This window comes from Crotalus tigris, unplaced genomic scaffold (genome assembly GCF_016545835.1).
Source record: "Crotalus tigris isolate CLP2741 ecotype Arizona unplaced genomic scaffold, ASM1654583v1 scf7180000021444.432893, whole genome shotgun sequence".
NCBI lineage: Eukaryota > Metazoa > Chordata > Lepidosauria > Squamata > Viperidae > Crotalus > Crotalus tigris.
Genome location: NW_024098514.1, coordinates 180,414 through 192,346, shown reverse-complemented (window position 1 = coordinate 192,346; position 11,933 = coordinate 180,414). Strand labels below are relative to the sequence as shown.

Here is an 11,933-nt window from a genome sequence, read left to right as displayed (position 1 = left end):
CCCCAGGCTGCTTCATTCAGAAAGAACTCTTGGGGTCTAGAAATGGGGGTCTGATCCCCAGAAGGCAGCACCACGGTTGGCAAGGGGAGACCCGAGAAAAGAGGGCAGAAGTGGGGCAAGTGAAAGTTTGGACCAGGGAAGTGATGGAGGCCGTGGAGCTGGGGGCCCGTTGGACCCCCTGGTGAGAGTGGTGTCTTCTTCAGCCCCGTCCTGGCCTGGGGGGCCCCATCCGAACCATCTCTGCCTCCGGATGACCAAAGCAGAAGAGGCCCCTCCGGAGCGACGTTTGGGAGGCCCCTTTGCTGACCCCCACAGAAGGGCCTTTCGCCCCAGAGCAGAGGTTAGGGACGTATCCTCACCCCCCCGAGTCTTTTCACTCTGCCCCCCCCAGGTGTCCTGGGGCCCAGGTGCCTCTGGGAAAGAACAGCCAGGATTAAAGGGAAGGTGGTGGGTCAGCAAAAGGGCCAAAATAGCCCCGGCTGACTTCAGCTCAGCCCCAGCAGCATTTGGCACCGATTAAAACATGGATTAAAATAACGGCAGCTGCTGGACGGCCGGACTGGGCTAAAAATAGCCGCCAGGACATAGCTTGCCTTAAAGACAGCCGAAAGCCCAGCCTGGCCTCTCTGCACCAGGCAGGTCCCTCTCCCCGATCTTTAGAGGGGCAGTGCCCCAACTTGGGGGGTGTATTTCAGGAAGGTCCCAGACTTCCCACGGCCTTGGATGTTGTGATGGGAACTGGGAACACTGGAAAGCATCACCTCCCCATTAAAGTTCAACATCCATCAAGTGATGATACCCCCCCCCTCATATTTTGGACCATCTTCCCCTTTAGCCACAGTAAATACGGTGGGGGGTTCTTGGGGCAGGACCGCAGGCCTCTGGGGGTCTGGCTCTGCTGTTCTGACCCACAGAGAAATTGCTGGGTTTTGCACCTAGCAAAGTCTCCAAAAGAGAGAGAGGGAAATCTTTCCCGGAAGAGTTGGCCCTGCAGGGACGTAGAGGGGGGAAGAGGCGCGGTCAAAGGCTGCCCAGCAGAGGCAGTGACATCTGCCGGCCCCTCAACAGCTTTGAACGGGATGGGGGGGGGGAAACAGGTGGACTTCCAGCCCCCGAGTGTGGTGGAGAGGCTGGCCCACATTTGTTCTGCAGCTGAAATGCACCTCCGGTGACGACACGCCCCCTCCCTTCATGGCACAGGGAGAAGGACGTGCCAGCTCTGCCCGCATCCGGCTGGCAATGTGGAGTGGAGACTTCAGGTCACCTCAACGGTCCTGTCCTCTTCCCAGAGGCAGCGAGCAAAGGAGGCTCTAAATCACAAGTGACAGCTGTCTGTTTGTACACACAGCCAGGCACAAGCGTGTTGTCTCTCTGGCAGGCGGAAGTGCTCACCTGCAGGGCAGGACACCAAGGACACTTGCAGAAGAAAATCCCCCTGCTCCACAACCCCCTCCCCTCCCAGAGAAGTCCCTCTCCTGGAGCTGCTGACTCAAGGGAACCCAAAATAGTGGGGGGGGGAGACAGCAGCGGAGGAGGACTGAAGCAGCAGCCGGATGGAGGGGGGTTGGGTTTTGCTCACTCTCCGGGGGGGGGAGGTGTCAATGTCCACCTGGGATTAAAAATGTCCAAACTCAAGGTCACTTGGAAATAGCCTGCTCCTGGGGACACTAAGGCGCTGTTGATTGGGGTGTGTGCGGAGAGGGGAAGCCCCTCCAAAGAAGCCGCCTTTCCTCTTGAACTGGGGAGGGGGTTACCCTACGTGGCCTCCTTTCCTTTCCCTTGAGCTTTACTGCAGTTGGAGAGCCATGGCCGAGCTGCTGAGGCCTTTGCAAGGCTGAGCCCACCAGGGCTCTCGGATGCCAACCAGGGATGCCACCCTCCAGCCTTAGCCAGGATGCCCGGAAGCTGCCCTCGGCTCAGCACACACAGGCTTGGTGGAGCACCATGTGCCTTTGACCTGCCCCCAAAACTGGGCCTGTGACACCCTCCAGAAGTTAAACTGAAGCACAGAACCTGAGATCAGCTCCCCCCACCCCGATCTGGCTCAGTCAGGAGGAGCCCAAGGCCACAGCCCGGCCCCGTTTCTCTCCTGGAAGGGCCGATCTGGTTTCTTTGGCATCTGCTGCTCGCTTCTCCGACTTAGAGGTGGCGGCTCAGTCAGGGCCGGGGAGGGCAGAGGGATGCTCTCCGTGCCGGGCACGTCCCGAGGCCTCTTAGTGGAGAGGCCCAGCTTTGCCAGAGACAGGCCCCTGTGCACCCCACGGGAAGCCCACACGAACGGGGCAGCCCCTGCCTGTGTTTTAGGGCCTCGGTTTCTCTGCCTGCCCAGGTGGCAGAGCGGCTGCCCAGGGCCACCCACGCCAGCTCGAGAGGTGGCAGAGCAGGAGCCTCGCTCGCAGGCCAACTCCCCCTCGGCTCCCCACCAGAGGCCGGGGACCTCGGGGACCTCTTTGCCCAGAGTGAGGCTCTCTCCCCCAGCAGAGCCCTGGCAGGTGGTGAGCAGAGGCTGTTCCTTCCCAGCCAGGAGCTCTCCTGAGGGCAGCCTGCCCATCTGAAGCCGTGCTGGTCCTCTGGAAGGCCTGGCCCACCACCTGTGGTACCCGGGCACGGTGGCCTCTGCCGGAGCTGCTCTCCAGGCCAGCCTCCCAGCGCAGCTGCTGTGTCTGGATCTGCTGGCCGGCCGGAGGCTGCCAGCCAGAGATGCCTGGGAGAGCTAAGGCGGAGAAGGAGCGGCTCCCTGCGCCCCCCCCCGCTCACACGCACTTACCTAACTGCCCCCTGTAACTCAAGACCCCCCAGGCATCTGGCGTACAGTGTCCAGGCCGCCCCCCCGCCCCTCTCTAATTTCCCTGCCATCCGCACAAGCTGGTCTTGATTTACCTCCGAGTCATCTCCACTTATTTTTAGCCGCGCCGTCTTGCCCTGCCCCACATGCCTCCTTCTCTGCCCCCCTTCCTTAATATGGTGATAAGAAGATGCCCTCCAATGCAGGTCGGGGGGGAAGAGGGGAGAAAGCCGGAGGGACACACCGCAGGGGGGGGAGCCTGGCCCCTGGCAGCCCCTCTGCAAAGGGGGTCCGTGGGGGTCTTTTGGGGGGCTGGCACTCCCCGTCGGCCGGCCTGCTCCCTACCTTCTCCCCATTGACATATATAGACAGGAGCAAGAGGGGGCCGGCTGGGGACGGTGCCAAATATCTGTGGATAAGACGGCCCTCCGGCCCCAGAGCCCTCCCCCCCCGAGGGTCTTTTATGCGCTGCCTGGAGCTTGGCTCCTCCGCCTTTGGAGCTCCGCGCCCCTCCGTGTGGTCGTCGCCCTCCTCCTCCTCCTTGGCCAGTCCCTGGCACCTGCCTGCGTCAGCCAAGAGCCGCCAGCCCAGCCAGCGCCCGGCCCGGCCTGCACCTGACCAGGAGCCGCGAGAGGGAGGGGAGGCAGGAAGGGAAGCCCGGGCAGCCGTGTCTCTCTCTCTCTCTTTCTTGCCTTGGGGAAGGACCCCGGAGCCCCTTCACGGCAGGATGAAGTGGCTCAGCCTGATCTTGGCCGCCCTGCTGCTGGCCTTGGCCGGCCCCGGGGCCCGTGGCCAGGAGGGGCTGGATTTCCCCGAGTACGACGGCATCGACCGCGTCATCGACGTCAACATGAAGAACTACAAGGCCGTCCTGAAGAAGTACGAGGTGCTGGCGCTGCTCTACCACGAGCCGGTGGGCGACGACAAGGCTTCGCAAAGGCAGTTTGAGATGGAGGAGCTGATCCTGGAGGTAGGGGCCGGGGGCGAGGAGGGGGTGGGGGGCACATCAGACTGGCCTGAGGCAGAGGCAGAGCACAGGGGCTTCAGGTGGTGAGGGATGGTCTTGTCATCACTTATTGCAGCAGTCTAGCATTCGGGGTGTGGGACAGGCATCTGAAAGGCACCGTTTAGCTCCCTCCCTTGAACCCTTAAATGCGGGTTCTCTAGCCAGCTGGGCAGGAGGCAATACTGGCACTTCTCTCTGCCAGGGCAAGTGGCATCAAATGAGGCAGGGGGTCACCAGGCTAAATTTGCCACCTCCAAAATTGGAGCCCCTGGAAGAGAGAGGCGGCCAGGCGCATCTCCTTGGGAATGTTGGGGGGAGGGGGCAGTAATGCAAGAGCAGCCTGGGGGAGGGAAGGAGGCGCTGTGACTGCAAGCAGGACCACCCTAAAAATTGACCCCAGGGAGCCGGCTGCATTCAGGGAGGGCGTGGGGAGGGCCAGAAGAGGGAGAGAGCTGAGAAAAGGAGAAGGGGGCAGGCAGTACCCCTGCACTGTGTTCTCAGGGCTGGGAATAACTGTGGCCCAAACTAGGGTTTTCATGCCACTAGTCCTCATGTCTGCAGCAACGGTGTGAAGATGGACAAACCAAAAACAGGACCCTGCTGGATCAGCCCAGAGACCCTGGCCCAGAAATCCGTCCGATGGAGATACTGGCTTTCTCCAGAAGCCACATTTAAGTGGCTTCCCCACTCCGGCTGGGGGTTGCCCAGAAGATCAGCTCTGATGATCCGAACCCGCACTGGACTGGACCCTTGCTTTGTCTCCAGAAGCCCGGGGGGTACATTTATGCATGGCCGGGGGGCACCTGCTTCCCCACCAAAGGCCTAACCCAGATTTCAGGAGCCGGAAAGAATCGACCCCCTCTGACGGGGGGAGGGGGCAGAGCTGAAGTGATTCTGAGAGAAGACCCGAAAGAGAAAAGTGGCTCCAGAGACTCTCTGGGCCTGAAGGAAGCAGACCTGCCCCTCGCTCCGTGCCAGAGGGCAGCCCTGGGCCTCCAGCTCTCCTTGGGCAATTAGTCGGCAGCCCCTCAACGGGGCTCAGGAAGAACAGCCCAGCAATCAGCGGCTGGGTTGGGTCCCCCCATCTCCGAGCAACTGAATTCACCCGCTTTTATCCCTGACCGGCTCGGAGCGCAGCTGTTCTCCCTTGCCGTGATTCAAGGTTAAAGCAATCAGCGGGAAAAGAGGTGGGAGCCCATCTTTCTGAAAGCTTTTGAAAAGTTTAGGAGGAACAAGGCGACCTGCAGCCTTTACTGAACAGTCGCCTTTGGCAGTGGATAAAAACGCCGAGAAGCGCAGTGGAAAGTGGAAAGCCAGCCCTTCAGGCTGATGTGGGTGGCTGGGAGCCAGGGGATATCAAGGCTTAATAAGTCCATAAATCTGTGTTTTCATTCCCTTTCTCTTCCCTCCCTCTCTCTTTCCGCCTCTGCCGCCTGTGGCTCGTCCTCCTAGTTAGCGGCCCAGGTCCTGGAGGAGAAAGGGATCGGGTTTGGCCTGGTGGACGCAGAGAAAGACGCTGCGGTGGCCAAAAAATTAGGTAATGGAGACCTTCCTTGGCTAATCAGAGGCCCTCTTCTGAGGACCGCAGGCTTCCCCCTTGCCCAAGCTGGAAAGGAGTTCTGACTGGGGCCCACCTAGGAATCTTTTCTGCTGGTGGAAGCAGAGCGAACCTCGGAGGCCACCAGGGGGCAGTGAAAACTGCCGGGCTCTGGCTTCCTTCAACGCCCCTTTCCTTCTAAGGGACTTTTGGGGTGCCCTAGGTGAGTAGGTCTGTGCCCCCCAAAGCTTACAGCCTAAACGACTTGCCCCAGGGCAGAAGTCGGCTCTTCTGAGCCCCAGTTGCCCGAAAAGGACCAGATGGAAAGCAAATGACCCCACCCTTGGTATACAGTCCACCCTGGCACGGGACGCCCACTTTGTTAGAACCGGGTTGCCAATCTTCATGCTCAAAGGTCCAAAGACAGCCTCTGGGTGACCCCTTTTGGCCTCCCCCGCAGGGCTGGCTGAAGAAGACAGCGTGTACGTGTTCAAGGAGGACGAAGTCATCGAATACGATGGGGAATTTTCAGCCGACACCTTGGTGGAGTTTCTCCTTGACGTAAGTAGCGACTGTCTTCCCAGCCCCCTTCTCCTCTTTACAGGGGGAGAAGCCCCCCGTGCAAAGGCAAGAGAACCCAAGAGGAGGATCTTTCCAGCCCACCCTGCTGGTGGTCCCTGGGCACACTCCCACCTCTCAAAGGGCTTCTATGGACCTCATCCCTCCTCACCCCTGCCTGAAAATTCCCCCGGTTCTGCAGCTGAGCCAGCTCAGATCTCCCTCCCGTCAGTTGTGCCTCATTGCAAGGTTACCCAGGCCAGTGGGAAGCACGGCTGGGGTCAGTCTGAGGAGGGGGTTTGCATTTTGAGCTGTGTCACCAGGGAAGGGTTCCTGCAGTATCCTGGGGGGGGAGGGTGGCTGGGAGTAACTTCTCCTGCCCCCCCCCCAGTTGGTTCTGAACTCCCTGAGACTAATAGGGGTCCAGAGCTGCTGACTTCCGGGCCCTGTCCAGGGTGCTGATGGCCACCCTCTAAACCAGCCTTTCTCAACCTCAGCCTCCAAGATGTGTGGACTTCAGCTCCCAGAATTCCCCTGCCAGCCTGCTCTAAAAAACCCCCTTCCCTTAGAAAAACCCAGGACTCTTGGCAGAACCACCCCCCCCCATGTCAGCCAGGCAGAGTTGGCCAGAGAGCAAGCCAAAGCCTGACCCTCACCTTTCCTGCAGGTCCTGGAAGACCCCATAGAGTTTATCGATGGAGAAAATGAGGTCGAAGCATTTGAGAGTATCGAGGATGAGCCCAAACTCATCGGCTACTTCAAGAACGAGGACTCTGAGCGTGAGTGGGTCAGTGGGGGAGGGGGTCCCAGGAGGACACCCAGGCCGTAAAATCCAAGATGGAAAGCTGGGTGGGGTAGGGCCAATGATGAAGACATTTCAGGCCATCGGAAAACAGGCCTCCAGGCCCAGGGGACACCCTTTGCCTTCTCTTCCAGATTTCAAGGCCTATGTAGATGCTGCTGAAGAATTCCACCCTTACATCCCTTTCTTTGCAACGTTTGACAGCAAGGTATGAGAGAGAGAGAGAGAGAGAGACGGGGCAGCTTTAAGACCAGTGGACTTCAACTCCCAATATTCCCCAGAGTTCTGGGGTCAAAGTCGGTGCCTTATCAGGGAGTGCTGGGGCAGGAGGCAGCTGTGGAAACTCCTCTCCCCCCCCCCACAGTCCCAGGAAGATCTGCCCATCCAAGCGGCCCTCTTCTGTCTTGGCAGGTGGCGAAGAAGCTCTCTCTGAAGCTGAACGAGATTGACTACTACGAGCCCTTTATGGAGAAGCCGGTCACCATCCCGGACAAGCCGAACAGCGAGGAGGAAATAGTCCAGTTCTTGGAAGAGCACAAGAGGTGAAGCCCTGCTGCCCCCTGCCCTCGGGGGAGGGGGGCCTCCCCAGCAGCAGGGGACCTTTAGAGCAACTTGCTGTCCCTGTGCCTGGCGCGATGGGGAGACCTTCCTCGGTTGCCATGGCAGCCGTCTTCCCAGTATCAGCAGCAGCATCCCTGCCTTGTTCTTCTCTTCTTCCTCCTCCGGCTGCCATGGAAACGGCACACATTTGGCCCCAATGTTTGGCCGGTTTCTCTCCCTGGGCCTTGCATGGGAGGGGGCTGGTGGTGAACATCAGCCCAGAAACGCCCGGGGCCCCGGGGACGAGAGCAGCTCTCCTGGCCCACTGCCAAGAAAATAGCCTTCACCTGGGGAGGGTCTTGACCTTGCCAGGCCTGAAAAGACCTTCCTGGTCTCCGCTGCTCTCCTACCCTCACCCTGCTCTTTTCCTCTCTGTCTGTCTCTTGCAGGCCAACACTGAGGAAGCTGCACCCAGACAGCATGTATGAAACGTGGGTATGTTCACAGACCTGAAAAGGGGGAGGGCGCCAGGCAGGAAGAGCCCCTTCCCCATTCCTAAGCATGCTCCCAGGGAAGAGGAAGCAGGAAGACACCAGCAGAGTCTCTCCTGGGACAAGGCCCTTCTGGAAGGGCAGCCAAAAATAACAAAGGACTAAAACGGCCCCAAAGGAGACTTTCGGAGCTGCTCACTAGATTGCGGTTGAGCTGGGCACAATTGCTGCAAGACTGGCTTTCTTGCGGCTTTTTATGAGTGGGTCTCACATGCAGGCTGCGGGTGGCTGGCTGGCTTAAAAGCTGTGTCCTGTTCTTTCCGTTCCAGTCCCAAGAGATCCGAGGACGTGAAAGGGAAAAGTGTGGAGGGAGGAGGAAGCTCTCTGGGGATGGAAGGAGGGGCCACCGTGGCCTCTTTCCCTCAGTTGAGCTGAGCTGAGCTGACAGTTTCTGCTGCTCTGCCCTGCTGACTTTTGCACGTGAACAGAAGGAGAGGGGCAGGGGACGATGGGGCTCCAGGCACAGAGGCTTGAACCAGGAGTCGGGCACAGAGCAGAAGGAATTGCCAGGACAAAGAGAGGGGTGGGCGGGAGGGAGGGAGGGGGCTCCTCCCCAACGCAAGCACTGAAGGCAAAGGGAGGGCAGCTTGCCCAAGCCCCCCCAAGAGCTTCACAGCTAGCAGAAGGTGGAACCCCGAACTCAGAGCCCCCCTTCCCCCTCCTCCATAATTGGAACCCAATACAGGCTTCCCATGAATAATAAAGAATCAATACAAAGCCAGCAATTCTGGCGAACACAGATACTATGTGCTGGCCAGGTAATAAATTATAAATATATTTCCCTGTTTACCTTTATACATTCAAAGGCACCACCTGGTCCCCTTTGAACCCTCCAATAGACATGGCGGGTCTGTCTGGGAAAAGCCCCCTCTTTCCCCCCCATGACCAGTCCTGCCCAGACCTCATGCAAGGGGGCAGCCGGCCGGCGTCCGTGGGTGCCCGGCCAAAGCCCGGCTCTGACCACAATGGCTCATTAAAAGCCATGGGAACTTTGGGGGGGGGCTCAGTCGAACCCTGGCTTGTTTGCAGAATTTGGGGTGCTCTGCCCATGTCCTGGCAGTTGAATGGGGGTCCTGCTGCTTGCTTCTCCTCCTTGAGTCGGGAGGGGGCGGTCTGCCAGTAACAAGTAGCCAAGAGAGCAATAAAGTTGCCCAGGGTGAGTCAATCTGCCTTTCTCCTCCATCCAGGAAGATGACATGGATGGCATCCACATTGTGGCCTTCGCAGAGGAAGATGATCCTGGTAAGTCACTCTAGATTGGGGGGGTCGTCCTGTGTTGACTCCCCAAGGACAAGAAACAAATCGAGGAGAGAAGCAACCTGGAACTAAGGAGGAATATCCTGCCTGAGCAGGGGGTTGGACTAGAGGACCTCCAAGGTCCCTTCCAATTCTATTATTCTGCATTAGTTATTCCCTTCTCAGCCACCATTTCTCCAGCTGCAGGCGAGAAGGCTGATGGGGCCAAAGGCAGCCCCTTAATCCCCCCCCCCCCGCGCCTCCCTCCTCTCTCCTCAGATGGTTATGAGTTCCTGGAGATCCTGAAAGAAGTCGCCCAAGACAACACAGACAACCCAGACCTCAGCATCATCTGGATTGATCCCGAGGAATTCCCACTGGTGAAGAGTCCACTCTGCCCTTTAAAATGGGGGGAGGGGGATTTTAGGGGCCACTCTGGGAACCTCCTGGGCACCTTTTCCCCTGGCACCTCGCTCTCCTTCCCTCCTGCCCTGCAAAGTTTGGGCTGCTCTTCAGATCAGACCAACCAAAACCCCAAAGGAGAAGGGATCATGGGGGACGTCCCTGTAATCCACGGTCCAAATGCTGCCCCCCCATTCTCGCCATCCCAACCAAACCCAGGAAGTCCCTCCCTCCCTCTCCCCCCCCGGCGCTCACTCCCCCCCCCTTTGCTTCCTTCACAGCTGATCCCATACTGGGAGAAAACCTTCGACATTGACCTATCCCGGCCTCATATTGGCATCGTCAACGTGACGGACGTGAGTACGGTCAAACCCTTGGGGCTCAGAGGCCGGATCCATCGGGCACAGCCTGGCGATGGGTGCAGACAGCTTCCCAAAGTGTTTGGTGCAGAGCAGCTGGCCCAAGTTTTAGGGAAGCTGGCCAGGGGGCCTTGGGGGCTTTCCCAACTGGTGGGGAGTGGGGGCCGCCAGACTGAGCCTTGGGGGCAGAGGTGATGGGCAGAGCGAGCAGAAGCCCTCAAGGCCTGGTCGCTGGAGCCAGCCTGCCCCCCCAGCAGCTCTTTTCTCTGATGTCCCCCCCCCAAGGCCGACAGTGTCTGGTTGGACATGGACGATGAGGAGGACCTGCCCTCTGCAGAGGAGCTGGAAGACTGGATTGAGGACGTGCTGGAAGGAGAGATAAACACCGAAGACGACGATGACGACGACGATGACGACGACGATGACGATGATGACGATGACGACTAAGGGCTGGCCCCTCCCATTTTTCGTGCAAGGCGGGCCCGTCTGGGGGGGGCTCCACCCAGGTCCCATCTTGTCCTCCAGCACCACACAGCTGACCCAACCGCAGCACCTTTGGCCTGCACGAAAACGCCCCGGCCCTAGCCAGGAAATATTTTTATATTGATCTTATTTACGTCCAAGGCCCTCACTGCAGTCTGACCACGCTCCCTCCAGGCACGGCCCCCTCCGGGCCCCCACCTGCCCTTGATGAGCCGCCCCTCTCCAGATTCTCTCCAAAGGCTCCTCCGTCTGCCCTCCCGTTCGATCTGCCGGATGCCAGGGGAGAATGCCACCTTTCCTGGGAGGGTGCCAACACCGGCCAAGTCCCTTCCTGGTCCTAGAAAGGAGGCAAGCATCAGCCGAGGCACTGCTAGCCCTGCCTGAAGGCTAGAGGAATTTCCCATCATGCACCCCGAGGCTTGGCCCTTGCCATCCGCTCCTTGCTTCCTGTTTTGAGCTTTGGGGGCTCCTTAACAGGCAAGGCTGCCCTTATCGGTGGAGGTCACCACGGCCCCCCTGTCTCTGGGGGCTACAGAAAAGGCGGAATCTTTACAAACACGCCCGCCCCCCCCCCATACAATCCAGGCCTTGGGGTGGCAACATCTCCACTCCAGTCTCCCGTGGCAACAAGGCGCTCATCTTTTCAGGTAGATAAGCCCAAATCGCTAGAGGGCAGCACTTTAGTTTACAAAGATATTCAGCCGTGTGCAAAGAACAAAAACAGGAAAAGTGATTGGCAAGTGAACATCCCTTCAAAATCACTGTTCCCCGAGTGATTCTTCTCCTTTCACACAAAGAGACCCAAGGAAGAGGATTTTGCTGTCCTAGTTCTTTGGTGTTGGGAACCGATCTTTCGCTGAACTCTTCAAGTCCCATTTTTTAGGAAGAGAAATTTTGAGTCATTTTGTTGAATTAGTTGAAGAAGCGAAAGATGCGCCAGCAGTAAAAATCAGATGAAAATTAACTTCGGAGCTGGGGGGGGAGCAAAGAGATTCAGGCTGTTTTCCTGCTCTCCTTAGTGAAGGGGGGGGAGCCAGCTCAGCAGGCAGTGAGGGGCGTAATGTACAATTTGTATATTTTTCAACACCTTTGTACAGATCAAACCAAAGTGATTAAAAAAATGGAACAATAAAAGGGACTAGTGAGGTATTTCCCACCCCCTCCTGCCCCTTCTTCAGCAAACAGGTTTTTGGATCAGAAACTCTGGAATATTCTGCAACTGGGGAGGAGGAAAGAGAAACAGCTCAGTTGCTCTGGCATGGAAACTGTGCACCCCAAAAGGGGCAATGCTACACCCCTCCCACCCTGCCAGGGAGCCACAAGAAGGAGCAGCTGGAGGGGTGCCAACGGGCGCCGATTCCCCTCCAGAGAACATGGAAAGGCCACGCAGCTCCCACGGCTGGATGCTGGTGGCCTCTGGGGGCAGCCCAAACAAGCAAGGGCAACCTATTAAAGGCTACCCCACCCCCCAGCCCGGCACTGTTTGTGCTTCTTGATGGTCTCTATGAATAATATATGCTAATCAAAGAGAACATGCAGCCTTCCGTCCAAGTTTGCATCTCTAGCAATGGAAAAAAATGCTCCGTCCATCCATCATCCCCGCAGCACTTAGGAACCGGCCAGCTCTGCGGTCAGTCGTTCCAGGACTGGCCTCAGCTGCCCTTGGAGGGACGG

At 58.4% G+C, this 11,933-nt stretch overlaps 1 protein-coding gene across 1 annotated transcript; it reads left to right on the top strand.

The window, feature by feature from the left end:
* Positions 1-3,223: 3,223 nt before the first annotated feature.
* Positions 3,224-11,393, top strand: CASQ1 (calsequestrin 1). Its single transcript, XM_039318532.1, has 11 exons — positions 3,224-3,755; positions 5,244-5,328; positions 5,789-5,889; positions 6,554-6,665; positions 6,823-6,896; positions 7,100-7,230; positions 7,678-7,723; positions 8,967-9,021; positions 9,295-9,395; positions 9,699-9,773; positions 10,062-11,393. The coding sequence occupies exons 1-11, from the start codon at positions 3,249-3,251 to the stop codon at positions 10,221-10,223; spliced, it is 1,449 nt and encodes a 482-aa protein (XP_039174466.1). The 5' UTR covers positions 3,224-3,248; the 3' UTR covers positions 10,224-11,393.
* The last annotated feature ends 540 nt before the right edge of the window (positions 11,394-11,933 follow it).